Source organism: Typopeltis vanoorti, chromosome 18 (genome assembly GCF_054136105.1).
Source record: "Typopeltis vanoorti isolate ZY-2024b chromosome 18, IOZ_Tvanoo_1.0, whole genome shotgun sequence".
NCBI classification, from domain to species: domain Eukaryota; kingdom Metazoa; phylum Arthropoda; class Arachnida; order Uropygi; family Thelyphonidae; genus Typopeltis; species Typopeltis vanoorti.
The window spans coordinates 22,801,178-22,825,153 of record NC_143566.1 but is presented as its reverse complement, the minus strand read 5'-3'; the positions used below and the strand labels follow the sequence as shown (position 1 = coordinate 22,825,153).

At 34.7% G+C, this 23,976-nt stretch overlaps 1 protein-coding gene across 2 annotated transcripts in view; it reads left to right on the top strand.

Annotated features, from left to right (window-relative positions):
• The window catches only part of c11.1 (maestro heat like repeat family protein c11.1), a 763,927-nt gene that overhangs the window by 543,801 nt on the left and 196,150 nt on the right, over positions 1–23,976 (top strand). For both annotated transcript variants that reach the window (XM_090407949.1, XM_090407950.1), the window contains exon 31: positions 17,973–18,234. In XM_090407949.1, coding sequence (XP_090264075.1) covers positions 17,973–18,234 — 262 coding nt within the window. The remainder of the gene's footprint in view (positions 1–17,972; positions 18,235–23,976) is intronic.

Sequence of the window (23,976 nt, the reverse complement as noted above, 5' to 3'; positions counted from 1 at the left end):
GAAGGAGGAGAGGTGATATGATTGAGACTTAAACTGTTGAGAGGTGGTTACAGGGTTGACACTGGGGAGTGCTGTCACTTGGTTGAACAGCGAGAAGGAGTGATGACAAGGGGCTGTAATATTTATTGTGCCAATTGTAATGATGTGGTCTTTGTTATCTCGTTGATGTTAGAGGTTATTGTTGCTTATCGTTAATGTCGATGCTGCAATATTGTAATATCTTTATCTTTCTTTACCTTGTATCTACAGGCTGTCCCAAAATTCACGCAAGAAGTGATTTTGATAGAAAACACAGGTTTTTAATTAAAAATTGTAATTTCTTATTGATTCATAAAGTATACAGTATAGGGTTATGCATGCAATAGCATATCGGGTAAATGGCCTCCATGGCTTTGCTGGCACATTCGCACTCTTTTGTCGAAATTTTCCATGACCGTTTTGCATAAATGTGGCTGAATTTCATTGATACAGTGCTCAATTTCCTCCTTCAAGGTGAGGGTAGTCGTGGGCTTGTTGGCATAAATCTTAGCATTCAAAAAACCCCAAAGAAAAAAGTCCAACAGCGTTAAGTCACATGATCTGGGAGGCCAATTCTGATCACCAAAACGGGAAATTACACTACCAGGAAATGACTCATGCAGTAATTGAATTGTTTCTTGGGCTGTATGGCATGTGGCACCGTCTTGTTGAAACCACATGTTGTCCACATCCGTATCTTGCAATTTAGGCACAAAAAAACTGGATTATCATGTCGCGATAGCGAGCACCATTAACTGTTATTGCCTTACCAGCCACATTTTTGAAGAAGAATGGACCGATGATGCCTCCAGGACAAAATCCGCACCAAACAGTGACACGTTGTGGATGCATTTGTTGCTCAACAATCACTCTTGGATTTTCTGAACCCCAAATGCGACAATTTTGTCGATTAACGAAACCATCGAGATGAAAATGAGCCTCATCGCTGAAGATGATTTTGTTCGAAAAATAAGCATCCACTTGTTTCCATAATCCATTCAACGAACTCTCTTCGCTGTGTGTGGTCAGTAGGCTTCAGTTCTTGAGTCAATTGAACTTTATATTCTCACAAAAGATTTGCGTAAAGATGCAAATCTTTCGTGAGAATACGCTGTAGAGAGCTTCTCGAAATGCCTAATTCAAGACCATGGTGCCGAATCGATGTTCCTGGACTCTCAGCAACACTCTCACGAACTTCTTCGATGTTTTCTGTTGGACGACTTGTTGAAGGACGGCCAGAGTGTATAAGATCACTAATTGATCCAGTTTTCTTGAATTTTTTAATTAATCTTTTCACAGTTGATGAAGTTGAATCACTATTCCGACCATATTTTGTACGAAAATTGCGAACTGTAGCCGCCAAACCTTCATTATTTTAAAAATATTGCTCAACAATGAAAATGCATTGTTCTTTCATGTAGCGCTCCATTTTTAATAACCCTGAACTATCAGCTGTTACGGCATCTTTTTTTTTCTCGTTGGCAACACTTTACCACACAAATGCCGCTAAATTTAAATCTTGCGTGAATTTTGGGACACCCTTTACTTCTAATTCCTCTTAGGGGTTTCTCTATAGATTTAATCTTATTCCCGGTTTACTCCCTTTTTTGTCCTATTCTAAAGTACTCCCCTTGTGCCTGGGATCTCTAGATATTTATTTTAATTTCAAGACTGCACCTCAGAAGTTCCCCTTAAGACACAAGAAAGCATTAATACCCTTATTGAACAAAGAACTTATTCATACCTTAACTTAGGTGCGGTTTGCAGTCATGGCCTAAATTTCTATATTGAACTCAAATAACCAATAACTTCCAGGTTCCCACCTTACAGATCCGAATTAGTTTTATTTGGGATCAGTGCATTGCAAAAAGATTAAACTGAGACAGAATCATTATGTACTAATAAACAATCAAAATTTAATTACTGGTCAGATAGTTATATGCAACACATGAAATTAATACTTCATTCACCTTAGAAATCCTTAGTCTTAAATATACTCTGAGGTATGATCCTTAATATACTCTCTCAAGCCCTCTCAATTAAATCTCAATTGGTGCATTCCATATCACAAAATTTTCAAAGACTTTTCACATATAACAAGCAAATATTTTAGGTGCAAATAATAATCATAATTAGCCTTTACACATGCACCATGCATACATTATATATATCTCTTAGATTCTCACTCTCTAACATAAGAACTGAGTTATGAGACTGATGATCACATTAGCATAATTTCATCCTTTCTAGATTAAACATTCCTATTATTTACAACAAGCATTTAAATTAGCACATACAATTATTAAAAAAGGATTATTAAAAAAAAAAAGATGTAGTTAAACTCCCTAGGATGTAGTTAGCCCAATTACATCCTAGGGAGTTTAACTACACTCATGTTTAGCTTATCAATCACTTATACAGATCTATGAGTAATTTCATGCACGTTAAAACTCTAATTTTCTATACCAAACAGTTCAACAGAATAATATATGCACGTAAACACAAGAAAGATATTTAATTAACCAATTTCGGTCTGGAAATAGCAGACCATCTTCAGTGGCACTACAAGAACAGTTTTAAAAAAAAAAATACAAGGTGGAATACTAACAATAGATCATTTAAAAATAGAACAAGCTGCGTGATGTTATATCACTAAGTATTAAAGGGAATATTTTTAAGCAGAGACGTGATTGAAATAAAGATATTAATTAATAATATTAAATAACATAAAATTAATATGAATTAATGAGTTATCCTGATTAGACTTTCCCAGATTTTTGATATAGATATACAGTCATTCCGATTCAGGTTAGGACGATGGAGTAAGGCCTCTACGCTTTCTTTGAATAAACATTCAAATTTATAATGGGATCTATGTAAGAGGCGACTTTTTGACCAAAGGATGTTGTGGTTAGTTTAAATCCCGTGCTTAGCCTATCCAGATTTTTCAGGTTTGTTGTGATGAATGGAGGAATTGATGTTCTTGGATTCTTTTTTCAAGAGAACGTCCAGTTTGTCCAAAATAGGAGAGATCACAGTTGCAGGGAATTTGATAAACTCCAGAAAGAGATATAGTTGAGCGTTTGTCTTAGGAGAAGGAAAATAGGAAGATAATTTGTTAATAGGTGAATATGTAGCTGTTAACTCATATTTCTTCAGAATTCTTGTGATAGGTTCTGAAATCCTGGAGATGTATGGAATTGGAACTCGACGTATTGAATCGTCATTGTTTTGTGGTGGATTATAAGAATCGAGAAGATGTTGAGTACTCTTTTTGGAAAAGCCATTGAGTTTCATGTGTTGTTGGATAGTAGAAAGTTCTTTCTGTAGAAAATTAGAAGTAGAACAATTAGTTTTGGTTCTTCTGATTAGACATTTTATGATTCCTGTTTTTTGACAAGGATGATGGGCTGATTCTTTAAGAATATAATGACCTGTGAACGTTGGTTTCCTGTAAACTGTAGTTGTAAGATTTGAAGGTGACCGGATGAGGAGAACATCTAAAAAAGATAACTGGTTGTTTTCTTCCTTTTCTATAGTAAACTTTATGCGATGATGTAAGGAATTGATACTGTTTAAAAAAGAAGGTAACGAGTCTTTGTTGTGTGGCCATACAGTAAAGATGTCATCTATATATCTTACCCAAAAGGATGGTTGAGGGAAAATAGATGAGGACTTTTTCTAGATGTTCTAAATAAAAGTTGGCTAAAGCAGGAGAGAGAGAGAGGACTTCCCATGGCTGATCCTTCTACTTGGCTGTAAAATTTATTTTGACATAAGAAATATCCAGAGTGTATTACGAAATCGAATAGTTTTATGTCTTCTGGAAAGATGTCAGCAATAATTTTAAAGTCTCCTTGAGAGGTACATTTGTATATAAAGATTCTATATCAAAGCTCACCATAAGATCTGTAGGTTGCAATGAGACATTTTTTAATTTTTCTAAGAAATCTGAGGAATTTTTTAGAAAGGAACTAGAGTTGCCTATGTGAGATTTCAATAATTTAGCTAGATATTTGGCTATATGGCAAGTAGGAGAATCAGTACAATCTACTATTGGACAAAGAGGAAAGTCAATCTTATGTATTTTAGTAAGACCATAAAATCTAGGAGGTCTTGCAAAATGAGTTTTAAGTCTTTCAGTTGTGTCTCTATCTAAACTGATGACTTCATCTAAGGGAGAATTTAATTTATTTAGTTGCCTGTTGGTTGGATTATAATCAAGTTCTTGATATGTGGAGCAATCTCGAAGTAAAAGAGAAAGTTTTCTTCTGTAATTTGCTGAGTCCATAACTACTGTTGTTTTCCCCTTGTCAGCTTTGGTGATAATGAGGTGATTGTTTTTTCTTAAGGACTGTAAAGAGTTCATTTCAGAAAGAGATATGTTGGAAGGAGGAAGTTTGGCCTTAAGTAGAGAAGAAGTGACTTCTAGGCAAAGAGCATTAGCTTTATCACTAGTTAGATGCCTGAGATTCCATTCAGTGTTAACTAGGAAATGTAGATATGGTATCTTATTAGGAACAATAGAAAAATCGTGTCCTTTTGACAGGATGAGGGTTTCACTATCGGTTAGAAGACGTCCGGATATATTGACAATCCAATTATCTGGAGTTTTGAAGGGCTTGAATTGTTTAGATGAAAGAGCTTCATATTTTTGGTTTAGATGTTGACTTAGTTTATTATATGCTCGTTGTGTAGAACGTTTAGCGACATTTAGAACTATGTGTGAAAGATGTGGATCCAAATTTGTGGAAATATAGGTGCGAAGATCAGAAATATCATGATGATGAATAGCAAGATCACGGTTAGCAGCTTTAAGTTGGTTATGGATTAACGATAAACTGGTGTTCCGGTAAATATTATGAGCTCCAGGATATTTTATAGTTTCTTTAATCTTAGCAAAATTGGGAATAATCTTGTTGTCGTGGCATTTTTTTAAATGGATGGGAGAGATGGACGGACTCCCATCTCTCCCCTCCGGAACTAATCGGCACCCCTTGTGGACAGATCACGCAGGATGAAACAGGAAGCCTCCCTCAACAAAATTCCAAGCCTTATATATCTCATTACCCCTGCACTTTTCTTCGAGGTCATGGGACCCCAAATGTCCCTGTGCATGTCTTGCGCATAGTTACAAGAACTCCGGACAACAGCACGAGTTTGGCAGTTCTCGAACTTTTGCCGACAAATCTTATTCTTTTGCATCCTTAATCCGGCTGTGGCCTACGGGACTTTCCGTTTGATGCCAGCCACGCCTTTTCAATACTGACCTTGAAGGTCACCTGCTACAAGACTTGTAAACACTTTTCAAAGGAAACTTCCGATTTATAGACATTACCCTTGGTTTCAAACACCCTGCTTCCATTTTTAAAACAATGAGTGAGTCATTTCCCTTTGGGCTTATTTTGGTGTTTATACAAAATTTAAGCATAGGAAGCATAGATATATTTTATACAAGTTATTAATGTGTGTTTCTACTGTAAAAATCGATGTATTAGAGGTATTATTATTTCTTGTAACATCGAGTTTTTACAGGGCCATCCCTGGAAGTTATGGAAGGAAACTGTGAGCAAGATGGTTAGGAGTGGTTTCTTTGCATGGAGGGTGGTTGAACCATTGAATGCATTGCCTGATAGAGTGGTGAGAGCAAGAACGGTCAATGAGTTTAAGGAGTGGTATGATAGACTTTGTATTTCCTAGAAGGGACCTCCTGCGATGAGTCTTTTGACTCCGTGGAGGCTGAATAATAATAATAATATTATTATTATATCTGTGAAGACTCCAATATTATCAGATCTTATATTTCTATCTTCTAAGGCACATTTTACTTATCAATTCACCTAGATCTTTCTTGGCCTTACTCTGGATCTTTTTCCTGCCAGCCTGGCAAAGAACATTCATTTTGCTATCCTTTCCTCTCCCATTCTGTTTACACGGCTGTACTACCTATTAGCGCTGCTAACACATTCTTGAATGCCAACATTGTGAAGTTCTCTCCTAATATTCTCAATTTTAATACGATACAGCCACTAATGCCATCTGTTCACTCCTCTAAACTTTCTCTTAATTATCATCTGTGGTTTGCAGTCTTTGTGAAGTGTTTTATCTCTAACCCATCTCTCAGATCTGTAAGTTAAAAATCTTCTATATAGCTAATTTATTGTTTGGACTAATTTCTCTCTTATTCCATATAAATTTGTTCAGCTGATTTCCTACCGTACCAGTTTTGCTAATTCTATTGTCAGTTTCCATATTTAATTTATCATATTCACTAAAAATTATGCCTGAATAACAGAAATGTTTTACTTGTTCTATAGGTTCTCTTTTAGGATGATTGATGTTTTCAGTTTTTCTGTATTTTCATTGTCTTTTTCTTTTTATTGCTGATTTTCATACCAGATTTATTACAACAGTTATTCAATTTAATTAGGGAATCTTGCAGACTTGTACCAGATTTATTTAGAAGTATAACATCAACAGTCAAGAGTTGAGGTTAACATCTCTAATTTTGATATCAGGTTTAATACCACTTTCCTTCATAAGTGTGTGATCCATATAGATTATGATTAGAGAGAATAATGTACATCCTTGTCTCACATCTGATTTAACATCAAACCATCTTCCTGTGTTTCCTTCTGCTTACCTACAGTTCAAATAAAGACTGGGTATTACTTGATGTAATGTCAATTTACACCATATAACTGTAGTGTTTTGAATAACTTTTCTCTCAGCACCTTGTCATATGCCTTTTCCAGATCTACAAAACTTAAATATAGATCTTTGTTATATTCCCATGATTTCTCAACTGTTTGTCTTAAAGTGAAAGAATACTTTATATTTTAAAATCCATATCATTGAAAAACTTTAAAGAATTGTATTAAACTGTTTCCATTGCTATAAAATATTATAAAGGCATGTTATGTACCTGGTATAATATAACTGAAAGAAAAAATTTCAAAACTTCATTACACCTCCTCTGATATCAATCTACAAAACAAATTGTGTTATAATGATGGTGAAAGTGATCATCTGTGTTGTATAGTCGTATGCAGGCTTTTGTGAGGAGAGAATATATGTAGATTTGATTTATATGGCTGGTGATTTTTGATAAGCTTAGGAGACAGCTTGGAGCTATAACATGGAACGAGGAGTTGAGCGGTAAATGCTGCATGGGAACTGACAAATATTAACAGCATCAATATATGAATGTATTCTGAAGGCCAAAAGGTTAAGTGTAAAATGGATGATGTGGAGCTTAAGCATGAAATCTGGAGAAAGAAAGTACTTTGGAGGAAGTACAAGATGAATAATGGTAATAATCAGTTACATGAAGAATATAAAGAACAACCCAGGAGAGTGACTCAGTTAGTAAGGAAAACAAAAGTGCAGTATGAACAGAAACTGGCAAATCAGGTGAAGAAAACCCTAGAGTTTTTAGATATGTAGCAAGTAGAAGGAAGAATGATCATAGTGAGATGATGTAAATGGAAGAAAGTGGTAGAATGATAACTGCTGCAGAAAACATTGTTGAGGTATTCGGTGATCAATTTATAAGGGTGTTTCATCCTGGTCAGGGTGGAATCGTGAGGAACTTAAGTTTAGAGGACGTAGGAGAGGATGGCTTAATTGTGAGTGAGCAATTGAGGAAATAAATTAACTTGATGCCAATAAGGCAATAGGATTAGATGACATATCGCTACACATCTTAAGGGAATATTCCAGGGAATTGACAGTAGCATTATCATTCCTGTTTCATAAAAGTCTTGCAACAGCACTGTTTCCAAGGGAGTGGAAGGAGGATAAAATTGTTCCACTGCATAAAGATGGTGATAAGTCTGTAGCTTCAAATTTTAGGCTAGTCTGTATATCTGGATTTGTGGTGAAGGTACTGGAGATATTGGTGAGAGGTAGGATACAGAAATGGGTTGATAAAAGCAGTATTCTCTGTGGTTATCAGCAAGGTTTGTTAAGGGGAGATCATGTTTCTCTAAGTTATGTACTATAACAATCTGACAAATACAGGCAGTCCCCGGTTTATGAACGTCTTTAAGTTGGATTTGTAACTCGGATCCCTGATGAACAGTACATATGCAGTAATAATAATAATGCCCCTGTATTATAATAAGTTACAGAAACTATTGTGCTCTTTTTTTTTTAATTCAAACAAACAGAACATGAAAACAAACTCATACAAAATGTTTGGATAGGAGAAATATCAGACAAGAATATCAAAGGTTGTATCCATGTCTTGCTTACTGGAAGTGGCATTTCTGAGGCAAGAATGGAGGCTAACATTAATCGGAAGATGATGATGGAAATAGTGCTAGAGAGGATGGACCTGGTACTGGAAAATCAAGATTTGATTCTGTTTCGGGAGGAGGGGAGCTAAGCACTGAAGTCGGTTTCTTGAAAAAGTTATCTAGGGTTATTTGCACAGCCTTTTTTTTTTCTCCATCATAAATGGCCTGTAGCAGCAGCTGATGTTTTCACTAAACCTTTGTAAACTGCTGAATGTTATGATCTTATTCCTCAAGCTTAGCAAATCCTACTTCAATGAGATCAAAGGCTTCAGCTAATTCTTTTGTCGTAAACTTTCTTGGCTCTAGGTCTTCTGCTTCTTCGTGTTCTTGTGTTTCGATCAGCTGCTGCTCTATCTCCATAAGGTCTTTATTAGTTAATTCTTGTGAATGGGACTATAAGTCAATGGCATCATTTTCATTGATGTCCAATTGCAGTGCATTGCCACTATCTCCTACAGCCTTTCTGGCTTCGGCAATGTCTTCTTCTGTGAAGCCACAAAAATCATCACAGAATTGAGGGCACAGTTTGTTACACACTCTCTTTAATTGTTGATTGCTTCACATCCTTCCAAGAATCAGCAATGTTTTTGATGGCATCATGGATGTTATAATTCTTTCAGAACTCTCTCAAGGTCATATCATCTTCTGTAGACCTGAATGCTTGCAGAATGTACGCTATAAGTAATAAGCCTTAAAAATGCAGAAATGACTCCCTGGTCCATTGCCTTTGGTAACAATATAGTGTTGGGTGGTAAAAATACGACCTTTACCTTAGGGTGAAGGTCATCTAAAGACGATGTCCAGGAGTATAGTCCAACACAAGCAGAATTTTAAAGGGAATTTTCTTTTACGATCAATAACATTCCACATCAGAAATAAAACAGTTCAAGAACCAATCTTCAAACAGCAAGTGTGACCCAGGCCCTTAAATTTGACTTCCAAATAACAGGCAGGGCTGCTTTAATAATGCGTGAAAAAAACTATGTTCCCGAATTATTAATTTAATTATTAATTATCCTTATGGGGAGCCTGTTCGTAAGTACATAACACCGTAAGTCGTGTCATTCGTAACTTGGGGACGGCCTGTACCTTGGACAGGGGATATGCATATACAGTGGTGTACTTGGATTTTGCAAAGGCTTTTGATAAACTGCCACACACTCTTAAATAAATTGAAACAGATGGGAATGGATAACAGACTTCTGAGTTGGATCAGTGACTATCTGTCAGATAGGTATCAGAAAATTGAATATGGGGGTGCGGTATCCTGAAATAGAATGGTCACTAATGGTGTGCTGCAGGGGTTTCTTTTGAGGCTACTGTTGTTCAGTTTGTATGCTAATGATATTGGAATGGGTTTAGTGATATGAAGCTGTTTGCAGATGATGCAAACTTGGGGAAAGCATTGCAGAGTCAAACGGATGTTATGGCCTTACAAGAAGACGTGAATAGATTCCATGAATGGATAGGTAAGTGGAACTGTCAATTCAATGTTGCAAAGTGTAAGGTTCTGAGATTTGGTAAGTAACAATGGGATGTAAAGTATACACTTGGTGGGGAAACTTTAAAGGAAGTAGAGGAGATGAGAGATCCACGAGTGATTTTGGACAAGGATCAGAATTTCAGTGGTCACATTGCACAAGTTGTGAAGACATCACATCGAATAATGGCAATGATGCAGAGGACCCTGACATGCAGAAATAGAGTTTAGAGAGTTTATGATGCCATTGTATAGGGCCTTGATCAGGCCTCATATGGATTATTGTGCACAGAGTTGGTCACTGAGTTTTCATTGTGACAAGGATATGTTGGACAGGATCCAGAGAAGATTCACAAAGGTGGTCACTGGTCTTCGGAACGTGGAATATGAGACAGATTGAGAGAATGTGTGTTGCAGAGCCTCATGAATAGGAGGAAGAGGTGGGGATTTGATTGAGGCATGTAAGCTAGTCAGGGGGTTGTTATCAGGTTGACATGGAATAAATTTTTCATAGAATGGGAATAATAATAATAATGGTAATAAATCATTAATGATGAATGCATTCCTAATGATAACCTGTGCATCATTGATCAGTGTTATCCTTCAACTGAATCCTCGTAAAACACTCCATTATTTGTTAAAATTAATGTCAGAATTTATATGTGAAGTTCTCAAAAAAAAAAAAAAGTATATTTGCAGTGTTCAGGCTGGTGCAAAAATTGGCTTTGTCCCTTCGGTTATTGTGGCTACACTACATGATTCAAATTTTCTGTAGAAAAATCTTGATATTAATGTTTTTTCTGCAACCTTGTCTAAAGGTTTTTTCTGTAGCATTGTAATTTCATAGTGATGATTAAGATGATGAAAATGATGCTGTGTTAATTTTTGTCAAATAGAGATCACCATAAATGTTTAAAATAATGTTCACATGCTTGGGGTGGTATATTTGAAACATCCCAAAAAATTCTTGCTGATATCCAGACAAGAGTTATTGGATGCTAAATGATCTCCTCACTGACTCACTTCAGCTACTCTATCATAGATTCACTGTTTCAACTCAGTATTCTTTTTTATAGATGCTTCCATAACCACCACTCCACTGTAATGGCAATCATTGGTCCAACTTCAAATGCAATGAACCTGCTCTTCCTTATGAAGTGTTTCAACGGTATATCCTTCAAATGTTAGTAAATTTTCTTCTTCATCCCTTACCTGCACTCCATACTGATGTGCTGTAGGTTCTTCTACATCTCCTGCATGAGATGAGTGTTTAAAAAAAAAAAAAAGTCAAGCAGTCGAGAGATGGGAATATAACAAGAATCTATGTTTAAGCTTTGCGATCATAAAAAAGCATTTAAGATAATAAGGAAAATTCTTAAAATCATGAAACATACAAAGGGACATTTAGAGTTGAGGATACACAAAATGGTTTTGTTAAATGTCCATTGTTATATGCAATCTGTATGGACTATGTTAATAAGAAAAAAAAAGTTATATTAAACCTGTTTTTTTGCATTTAATTAATTTATATTTGTATTTTTCCTGCATATTATTAAATATGCAGTAATCTTCAACAAGTGACCCACCAATAGAATGGAAAAATTCAATTGTGATCCCTATCTTTAAAAAAGATAAGAGAGATGACTCTGAAAATTATAGGAGTATAAGTATTCTAAATTCCTGTTACAAAATATATAGCAGAATTTTAAATAACAAACTAATAAAATATTCTGAAAACTATTTTAGAAGTACAGAATGGATTTAGAAAAGGACGATCATGTATAGACCCTTTTGCCTAAAATTAATAATAGAGAAAAAGAAGAGAATTGAAACATCCCTAAAAATTCTTGCTGATTTTTAGATTTATTTCTAAATACAATTTAGAAACACATATTACATTTATTGACTTTGAAAAAAGCATTTGATAAAATTAAAAGAAGCATTTTATTTAACATATTAAAAGAAAGACAAATACCAAATAATATTCTAAAAGCTATCATAAGTATATATGAAAATAATCAAATGCAAATAAGATTAAATTATGAACTATCATGTATGAGAGAGATAAACCAAGAAGTCTGATAGGGATGTCCCCTTTCAGCAACTCTTTTTAATATTTATCTAAATGAAATAATAAAATGGAATAAAAATTTCCATCAAGGTATTAAACTTTCTCCTACTGTGAACTTAAACACTCTCATTTTGTCTGATGACCAAATAATAATTACAAATTCTGAAGATAACTTAATTTTAAATTAAATGAGATAGCCAAAGATTATGGAATGATAATTACCTTGATGGACCTGTGTTTCACTCAGGATTTCTCCATGAGTGCAGGTCACAAAGATGCCTCCAACGATCTCTATCTTGAACCTCTCTCTTCCATGTTATACCCATAGATTTCACTAGTGGATCTTCCCATCTTGTAGGTGGTCTTCCTGCTTTTCTCTCTATTCTTGGTTGCCAGTTGAGTATTCTATATGTCCATCTGTTATCCCTGAGTCTGGCTATGCGACCTGCCCATCTCATCTTGCTTTCATATACTGCAGTTACCACATCTTTTATGCCTGATCTCTTTCTTAGTTCTGTGTTTCTAACATGTTCCATTTTGCTGATGTTACAAATCCTGCGTTCTATTGCACGCTGAGTTATTCTGAGAGTTTCTTCTTCTTTTCTTGTCGTGTTCCATGTTTCTGATCCATATGTGAGTGATGGAAGTATGTCGCTATTAAATAGTTTTGCCTTCATAGAGATGTCAAGATTTGAATCAGTTAGTGTTTCTTTTATCTATTGAATGATAGCCATGCAGCTTTCTTTCTTTTTGCTAGTTCTTCGTATAAATCATTATTCATTTTTATTGTTTCTCCTAAGTAATTGTAGGCATCAACTTGTTCTATAGAGATGTTATCAATACATAGGTGACTGTCACTTGTGTAGATGTTTTTGATCCATATTGTTTTTTCTAGATTCATTTCTAAGCCTGTCTTACTGCTGTTTGTGTATATTTTTTTGCCCATTTCTTCTAGATCTTTTGGGTTGTGGGATATCAGTACTAGATCATCGGCAAACATAAGGATTTGTAGTTTTTCACCATCTATGCTTATTCCCCCGTTTAGATCTTTTTTTTTTTTTTTTCAGAATGTATTCTAAAGTGCTGGTAAATAGATTTGAAGAGTCACATCACTTTACGGACCCCTCTCTTTATATCTTTATTTATAGGTATGATAATATCAACAGAAAAATCAAAAACATGGCCTCCTTTAAAGGACAAGATCCAGTAAGAACTAATATTAATAGATAACAAGATTTTAGAACAGATGAATTCATTTAACTACCTAGGATGTATGATTACATATGAAAAAGATATAAACCTAAAAATTGCAAAATATTTTAAAAAAAGCAGGTGTAATTAACTCTATAATTAAGCCTAACCTAGTTCAAAAACAAACCAGACTAAAAGTATACAATACATTAGCCCTACCAGTCCTATTGTATGGAAGTGAAATCTGGACAATAAAACAAAAAGACAAACAAAGATTAATAACAGCTGAAATGGAGTTTATGAGAAAAATTGCAAAGTATACTCGACAAAAGAAATGAAAAAATTATGAAAGAATTAAACCAGGAATCAGTAATAGAAAAAAAATTAAAAAATATAAACATAAATGGATGGAACACATTGAAAGAATAAAAACAGAAAGATTACCAAAACAAGCCTTAAATTACAGACCACACAAGCATGATGATATTTGTATTTTTTTATATCAGTCCCACACATGAGAGATAGAAGATGGCACAATTAGTGCCATCTGTAAGGTGTTGTCAAAAGTAAAATGCCCATGATACCTATGGACATTTTACTTGAAATCCTTTTAAAGATTGCAGTTGTTGGGAAACATTTTGTAAGGAATGCTTTTACAGAGAACAGAGGCAGATGGAATAAAAGATGAATAGGAGGAGGTTTGGTGCACTTGCAGATGTACTGTAATGGGGCAGCTGCTTATGTTTTAACAGATCCATTCAAACGACATGCAGGTTGGTGAAGCAAGTGAAATTATTGATATATTATTTATATCCTGCCTGATATCAAAAGACTAAATGAAAATTGGAATAGAAACAGAAAACATCAGTGCATTCTCAGTAATGAGTGAACCAGTAGAACAGGTTCTTGTGTTATCTGTTTAGAGTTTTTACTATAGATGATGAATTGAAATAGATATTAATAATAGAAATAAGGCTTTTATGATGGAAAGCCAGTTGGAAGTTTAAAGTCGATGTGGAATATTTCCCCTATTAAGTTTTATGATATCAGGTAACCAAAAAAGTTTGTACGGTTTTCAGTAGAGTTCACTGAGACTCTACTGAAAACCATACAAAAAAGTTTGTACGGTTTTTCAGTAGAGTTCACTGCAATGACTTGTTTTATTTTGGCTGTTTGCAGAATGTAAATTTTTATGTGCATAAGGCACAGATATGCATCGATTGGTGCCCTCTAACTTGATGTGTACTCTTTTCCTGTGACTTTGAACCTTTTAAATGTCAGTTGAACTTGGTGTAATTTGGGCTTGTTTGCTTTATGAATTTAAACTTGTTTCGAAGGCTTCAAAAGCATCCCATAAGATATCTGTGGCATTTGGAAATGATACCAAACCATTTTTAAAAATGCTTTAAAAAATTGGTTTCTTGTGATGAATCACCTGAAGATGCACCACGTTCAGGAAGACCTTTCATTATTAATAATGAAGAATTTCCTGCCACTGTTCAAAATAATTTTAAAGAAAAGATTAACATGTCAAGAACTTTCACAAATGTTTAACTTAAGTGGTGAAACAATTAGTTTACACATGCATCAACTAGGAAATCATGGAACCTAAGCAAATCGGTCCCACATGAATTATCAGCTGACAATAAAGTTCAAAGGCTATCAGTTTGTTCTTCACTTCTTTCAAGTCATTTTTGGATTACTTGCTCACCAAACGATCCAGTACTGCACATTTCAAAGGCAGCACTTCATCCTCGGAAGACTATGCTTTGTGTCTGGTGGACTGGAGCTGGTATTGTCCACTACAAGTTCTCGCTGCAAGCCAAACAATTACAACTGAAATCTACTCAATTCATCTCAGTATATGCAGGATGCATTACTTCAGAAACAGCCAGGACTAGTTAATCGGAAGAAAGTGCTATTCTTACAAGACAACACAAAATCTTATACTGCAAAACTTACCCATGAGGAGATTTGTGCTGTATGATGGGAAATACTCCCTCATCCTTCATATTCTTCTGACATTTCTCTAAGCGATTATCACCTTTTTTGGTGCTAGACAATCACATGCAAAATAGACAGTTCTTCATGAGGAGATTTGTGCTGTATGACGGGAAATACTCCCTCATCCTCCATATTCTTCTGACATTTCTCTAAGCGATTATAACCTTTTTTTTTTGGTGCTAGACGATCACATGCAAAATAGACAGTTCTGCAATAAAACAGATATTGAAGCACAGTTTGCTAGATTTATTACTTCTAAAGACAAAACATTTTATAAAAGTAAAATTTACAAACATTTGCCTCATTGGGAAAGAGTTGTAGATTGTGAAGGTGCTTATTTTAATAAATAAAACATTTTATGAAAATTTCTGCAATTTAATTTTTTTATTATGAAAAACTGCGAAATTTTTTGGGTACCTTATAGAAACATACAAATTAGTGTGGAAAACTTACAGTATAAATACAAGTGAGATTTTGCTGTTTATGGCTGGTCAGGCAGAACTCAAAGCCGTTCCTGGAAACTGGCTAAGGCTGTGGCTAGAAAGCATATGAGGTCCAAATTCTTTTCATGGCAAGTACACATGTAGAATGGAATGCCTTTAAATATTAATGAGTATATTTTTGATAATGATAGTTATTAAAGTATGAGTGACTAAAGTGGTCCTCCCTTAATAATAAATAATCCATTATTATTCTTTCATACGGCACATATTTCGAGATGTGCTTTCCATTTATTTCTGTGGTGTTGTGTGGTTTAGTTCTTTCATGATACCCTCGCATATTTGTCCAGTGTAAAACCATATTTAGATTGAAATTATCAGAAAAGAAGTTAACATTTTTGATGGTATATTCATGTTAATAGAATGGGAGAGGAAAGATTATCAAAATGAATGTTTCAAGCAAAAATGGCAGGAAAAACTTAAGACCAAGACATAGGAAAATTGTTGCAGTTACCTTTCAAGATCAAAATGTGAATAGTAATCATATCTCAGATGTAATATATATTAGACTAGTTATTATTATACAACTGCTGCACATTCACCTTGTAAAGCCTGAATTTTGAAGACAAAAAACAATGCTTCTCCTTATGAGACTGGCTATCTCACAAAAAGCTCTTTATAAAGACTCTTCAGAGTCTGGATGGGATTCCTACTAGGTCTTTCCAACTAGAGGGCATTGTTGTTATCCACTGAGCTATGGAGGCTTTACAGAGTTTCAAAAAAGTTTATTGGAAACTAGTAATGCAATATTAATTGTTTTGTACTATCATAATATCTAACACATATCTTAAAGATATATACTCCAGAAAATGTTTTGTTCAAGAAAAAAAAAATTTCAATTTGGTACTGAAATTATGAAATATAATGTAATATAATATAATATAATTATGAAAATATAATAGATAAATTTTCATCCATTTGTTATGCTCACATCAGTTAACCTTGTACATTTTCTTGGTAACAATGTAAGTAGAATTACTTGTGGTTTATCATATTAACTTATCCTCTAACAAATATCAGTTGTGTATGCATTTGAGGGAATCAATATAAACAATTGAGCAGTTTTATAAGTTGAGTAAGCAAGCTGGACTGCATTATCAAGAATTAGTTTTCTTCAAATGAATTTCTTCATTTCTGGTGTTAGTTACATTTCTTCAAATGAAATGTAACTAACACCAAACATATTAGGCCTGCCTATAATGACAATTGCAACTATGTAGAAAATAGAGAATAATGATAATTTAAGCAAAGTTTGTTGCAAATTTATTTCATTATTGTTCTTCTTTAGAACTGTTCAGATCATAGTTCATTGTAATGGATTAAGTAAAATACTGTTATGGTGGAATTTCATTACTAATCTTGAACTTCAGCACAGTAACATAGTCTTAGTTAATTATTACAGTTGTGGTAGTGGGAAAATTGCAAAGTTTTGGAATACTTTGCCAAAACATGTAGTTTAATTTGGAATTACACACAAAAAGTCACAGACCTAGCTGTGCCATTCTGCACATTCAGCAGAGCCCATTCTGTATGGTAACTGCTACCACTGCCATAGTTTGTCATAGTCAAGATGGTGAAAAATAGTAATGGAAGAAGTGAATGGGTTGAGAAGTTAAGGAAGTGATAAGAAGTGAGATGAAATTAGTTCATGATAGACAAAATAAAAAGAAAAAGCAACCATACTTTTTGTATATGTTTATTATCTTGGAATATACTTTGCATGTGTGTGTGTCCTCGAACTGTATTCCATAAAGGGTCATGAAACACCTGAGTAGTAAAATGGACACTACTGGGAGTGCAAAATTATCTAAGCATGGAAGGTAGCTATTTTTATGAATTTGTATTAAATGATGTCTTTCAATTGTGAATTTAGTAAGAGTCATGAAATGTTGCAATGTATAGGGAAAATAGACATGGGAGTGGAAAAAAAGCATGAATAAACACACACACTTCATACAGCAGAGTTACTTTATATGAATCTGTATTAAATAAAGCCAGCTTAGATGTATAAAAATTCTTTTTCATTTCACAGGTAATTGGAAACAAAACTTTGCACTTCTGAAATAAGTTTGAAATCTTGGCCTTCTCATTATCGAGGCTTAAGCTCCCTGGCTAGTTGCTATGATGTTGCACTATAAATATTTTTTATTTATTTTTAATTTTCTTTATGCTTCAGATAAATTTATAAGCTTTGGATGAACTTTTTGTGCTAATTATCAGCCTAAGTAAGTCATTATTTTATTTCTAAGGGAAGTCTAGATTTATGTAGATGATTCTTTTTGGAAATATTTGGAAACTGCAGACTCATATTAAATTAATTAGTTACTTTCAGAAATGCTCATTATATCCGAACTTTATCTTTAGCTAAAACAATTGTTATTTAAATGAATAATTTTCTTTTTTCTTAGTGCTCTGTGTGCTCACTGCTCTCAGCATATACCAAAAATTGTTGCATTTTTGAATCCACTATTAAGTAGTCCTTACGAAACACAAAGAATTGTTACTGTGGCTTTATTTGCTGAATTGCTTACGCACAAGTATGATTACAAAAGTGCACTCACTGAACCTTTAATGAATACCCTTCTTGGCCGGTTGGCAGATTCATCCCAGACTGTTCGGAAACTTTGCATCCGAGGCCTAGGTTTTGTTGGGCAGCTGGATCAAGAGCAGGTACAAATCTCCAGTACTAGTTTTATCATACATTATTAACATTTTTTCTCCTTTTTTTTTTAGATAAAATGTAAAATGGTTATTGAATTTTATTAGCATAATACTGTTAAACATCTTTTAGGCTTAATATTAGAACTATGTATTTGAAATCATTAATTAGTTCTGATACATGAAGTGAAATGCATCATTTTTATTTAAATAATAGAACTTTTTTTTTCTAATGAGATTTTTATGTAACAACTTATGCTTTATTTTAATCAATAAAGCTAGGTAGTGTTCTCACAAAAACTGAAATCAGTTTTTGTGAGGATCTGATGTCTTACCTGTTTTTAAGTGTTTGTTCATGTATTTTTTTTAAATACTACTTGTTTAAAAAGTATTCCAGTTAACTGAAAGACAACTAAATCATATAAGGGAGGTAGGCTGAGGATCATATGTGAGTTCTGATTTAATACATTGTGTCCAGTCTATTACATAACGATTTGTTTATATGGAACTAAAGATGAGAGATATTCATTTTAAATTTAGCTGATGGGTTTAAATTCCATATTGGCTATGATAGTACATGTGTCTTATATATGATTTTGCAATCAAAACACCTACTAGCTGCATTAAAAACATCCTGGTTCTTTACTTTTTGAAGTATCTCCAGTGTGACACTATTTTCATTAAAAAATTTGAGAAAAGTGAAAATTCAGCCCTGAAACAACATAACATTCACTTGGGATCGGGGGGGGGGAGACTAACCTGCTCTCCAGCCAAAAGGCTGTGTGTTCAAATCCTGCTGTGGGCATGGATGTTTGTGATTGTCTGTCAAAATAATAGTCGTGGAGGAGGGCAGTAAATGGTGTTATGTAATTGCGTTTCGTTAGTTGGTGGACTGATTGGTGGAGATAGAGTTGTGGAATAGGTGCCTTCCCTCGATGAGTCTTTGGACTCCCTGGAGTTATCACATAATAATAATAACAATATATACACTTCTGTTTTTTTTTTATGTTGGGCCCATACACAAGAGGTTGGTTGATCAACGTATAGTACATTAGTGCCATGTATAGATAGTGGGTTGGGAAAGAAGTTACTTGTTCACATTTGATTTAAATTACTGTATATTGTATTCCTTGGGGAACACAATGGGGGGGGAGACGTTCCATAGTACAGCAATTGCAGGGATGAAGGAGAGGAGAAGAAACTTCTTCTGTGGGTTTCAAGATGCATCGTGAATGGATTGTTGAGCAGCATTTGCACATGTTCCAATGCGCTTAGTACCAAGTGGGGGAATTATTGATGCTATTTTAGATGAACATTTTCCATGTAAATATTTGTAGAATAGACAAAGTGCAGAATCCAATCATCTGTGCCAAAGTGGGGGGGAATGAGTTGGTAAGAGATGGATTATTAATATGTCTGATTGCCCTCTGTATTGAGTCATGCATTTTAAGGGAGCTTTTGGGGTCCCCCACCCCATGTGTGAGAGCAGTAGTCAATTACTGGGCAGATATGTGATTTGTATAAGGTTAACAGCTGTTAATTTGGAGTGAAGTAACGTCTTGAGCAAAAGAGAAATCCTAGTTTTTTAGAAGCTGAGGATGCAATGGTTGTGATGTATTTATGGCAGGAGAGGCCTGATGTCAGGATAATTCCAAGAAGAGAAATCTCAAATTGTCTGGAAATTTGGATGTTGTCAAAAATACTGGAAGAAAATGAGGGGTTTTTTAATGAGAAATAAGATAGAACTGGGTTTTATTAGCATTGAAATTGACTAGGTTAACTGAACCACATTGGAGGATGGCTTGGAAATCGGAATTGAAGGCAGTGGTGGTTGATGTGAGTTGTGTAGAGTAAGGTTTATCAAAAGAAAGGAAGGAGTGCAATGTGCTGTCATCTGCAAAACTGTGTATTGAGTTGGAAGTCAGCTGAAGTAGGTCATTGATATATATCAGGAAGAGGGTTGTGAGAGGACAGAACCTTGTGGAACCCTGGCATTAGTTGAATGGTGAGAGGATAAGGAACCATCCACCACCATACATAGGGGTGCATCTAGACAGAAAGCTGGCAATTCAACTACAGAAGTCTTGAGATATACCAAACGATGGCAGCTTGCTTAGTAAGCCCTTGTCCCAGATCCGGTCAAACACCTTAGAGATATCAAGTGCAACTTGAGATTCACCAAATTTCTCCATGGCATTTGACCAGAGATGGGTGAAATATGTAAGGAGATCTCCTGTTGATCGGCAGCGATGGAATCCATACTGATGATCGTTTATTAGGCAGGTACCTTCAAGGTAGTGTAGGAGTTGGAAATTGATGATTTCTTCCATTACTTTAGAGAGTAATGGAAGAAATTTAGAGAGGACTGAGGTGAGCGAGATGGGGAAGTAGTTAGACAGCAGTGTCTTGTCGCTCTTCTTGGGAATGGGTTGAATATATACTGTGGGATAGATACCAGTGGAGTAAGACAGTATATACAGTTGACATAGGAGAGGAATCAGTTCTGGTGCACAAACCTTCAGGACAATTGGAGGAATGCTATCAGGGCCAGGTGACGTTTTTGTGCCTAATTTGGACAGTATTTTACTGATTTCTTTCTGGCAAAATGATATAGTGGGCATTGTATGTGCTCATCTGGAATTGTTGGGGACATTTACTATTGTCAATTATGCATGCATTGGAAGCAAAGTGTGAGGCTAGGAGATTGGCCTTTTTGTAGGTGACAACACAATAGAGCTATCTTGGTATGATAGGGGTGGCAATAGTGTTGGTCAGAAGTTATGACCAATTGCTTTGGTTAGAGACCAAAAGGCTTGGCTGGTGTTTGGACAGGCTGCTAATTTCCTGCTTTTTAGTCTTTTAGAACTCTGTTTTGGAAGCATTGATTGTTTTTTTGCATTTATATTTCAGGCTTGGGTATAAGCTCTAAAGGAGGAATGAGTTCTTGTTGATGAAAGTTTGCACCTGAAGTATTTTCAGGACTGAGCCAACTCATGGTAAAGGTGGTTTGCCTTCACATCACTTGCCTTAGTATCCCATAATGCAAAGCAATCACCTTGCCAACATGTATAATGCTTTGCATTATGGGAAGGGCACTACCTAGACCGGTTTCAACCTTTATTGAGGTCTCATCGTCTGGCTCCCACTGATGAGACCTCAATAAAGGTCGAAGTATAATACCAAGGTTGAAGTAATGCATAAGTCATATTTTTATATAGGAGTTGCCAGAAGGTGTCACACACCTTATTATTATAATACTCTGGATTAGAGATAGTTAGTTGTTTAAAGTTTTTCCACTTTAAACTGGTTATACTATAAATTAAAAATACCAAGAAATTATATACTTGGTTTAATCCTTTATCCAAGTGTAAGCAAACAAAGTTTGTACCTGAAGTATTTTCAGGACTGGAGCAACTCGTGGTAAAGATGGTATGACTTCACATCACTTGCCTTAGTATCCCATAATGCAAAGCACATCTCCTTGCAGACATGTATAATGCTTTGCATTATGAGAAGGATCACTGTCCAGACCAAAGTAATCTTAACTGTCATGGAAACATACATTCCATATGGTATTCTGACCTGCCATTCCCTAACTAAACCTTGGTTTTCCAAAAGATGTGCCAAGGCTGTTCAAATGAAAAACGAAACATACTATAAGTGGGTCTGGCTCCCACTGATGAGACCTCAATAAAGATCGAAACTGGTCTGGGTAGTGAAATTTCATGCCAGCTGGAGAATTATGCTACTAAACAAGGTCCCTGCCATATTCATCAGGGAATGAACACTGAAACATTGGTCGTTGGAATAAACTAAAACTTAATGTTAACAAACTTAAAGATGAACTCCATCATTGTGAGAAGTATCAGTGAAAAAAAAGTTGAACTGCTATTAAGTAATAGCTACAGTATTCAAACATGATGATAAACATTTTCACTGCTAGACAGTAGTTTCAAATAGAGGAACATGAGCAAATTTCAAAATTGGAATTTCAATAGGATTTGATTGTGTTCTACAAAAAGAGGAGTCACGAGCAGGCATCTGACATAAAGAAACAAGAAAAGCTGGTTCTTGTTGGAGATTTGACTAGCAGAAAAGAAATGAATGCTAGACATACAGAGATGTTTTGGAAAGATTTAAAGAAAAGACAAATTTAATAATAATGGTAACTAGCTGGATTTCTATTCAGAACATAGTCTAGTAATAACTAATGCAATGTTCCAGCATAAAGATGTCCACAAATTCACTTGGAGAGAAAATGCACGATTTAAATACAGTATGAGAGAGAATATGAAAGGATTGATGGAAAAATTTTGATTCATTAGAGAAACTTGTGACATTAAGATTATAATATATAGACACGTTTACACAAAAATATTATATTTTAATTTGCCAAATATTTCAGTCTGAAAATAACAGACTATCTTCAGTGGCTACATAGGAACAGTTTTTTAACAAGATGGAATACCAACAATTGATCATTCAAAAGTAGAATGAGCTGTGTGATGTGTTGTCGCAGCATTTTTTCAGAAAGACGATCCTCGCTCGCAACTTACCTTGTATTACTGATAGTTTACCTAATTTACTGGTTTTTTTGGTAAAGTTTTCCCCGTGAAGGAATAGAATTTGATTCTTTAGAGAAACTTGTGATATTAAGATTATAATATATATACATGTTTGCACAAGAATATTATATTTTAATTTGCCAAATATTTCAGTCTGAAAATAACAAACTATCTTCAATGGCTACATAGGAACAGTTTTTTAACAAGATGGAATACCAACAATTGATCATTCAAAAGTAGAACGAGCCCCGTTATGTATTGTTGCACCATTTTTTTCAGAAAAACGATCCTCGCTCGCAACTTACCTTGTATTACTGATAGTTTACCTAATTTACTGGTTTTTTTGGTAAAGTTTTCCCCGTGAAGGAAGAGAATTTGATTCTTTAGAGAAATTTGTGATATTAAGATTATAATATATATACATATTTGCACAAGAATATTATATTTTAATTTGCCAAATATTTCAGTCTGAAAATAACAAACTATCTTCAATGGCTACATAGGAACAGTTTTTAAACAAGATGGAATACCAACAATTGATCATTCAAAAGTAGAACGAGCCCCGTTATGTGTTGTTGCACCATTTTTTTCAGAAAAACGATCCTCGCTCGCAACTTACCTTGTATTACTGATAGTTTACCTAATTTATTGGTTTTCCTTCACGGGGAAAACTTTACCAAAAAAAAACAGTAAATTAGGTAAACTATCAGTAATACAAGGTAAGTTGCGAGTGAGGATCATCTTTCTGAAAAAATGCCGTGACAACACATCAAGCGGCTCGTTCTACTTTTGAATGATCAATTGTTGGTATTCCACCTTGATAAAAAAAAAAACTGTTGCTATGTAGCCACTGAAGATAGTCTGTTATTTTCAGACTGAAATATTGGCAAATTAAAATATAATATTCTTGTGTAAATGTGTCTATATATTATGATGGAAAAAGTGAGGGAGTGAAAATTTTAGTCTATTACCATGATATGATAGCACTGAATTTTTGGATGTATGGTTGAATTTGATGAGAGGGGTGACCTGCAGTTGAATGCATTTGACGATCCTGGAGAAATTATTTATTGGGATGAGAACTGATGTCAGGGAAACTAGATTATTATGAAGGAAGGGGGGAATGGGAGAGACATTGAGAAATGTGTGAGTTTTATTTTTATTGATTTCATATGATGATACAATGTCC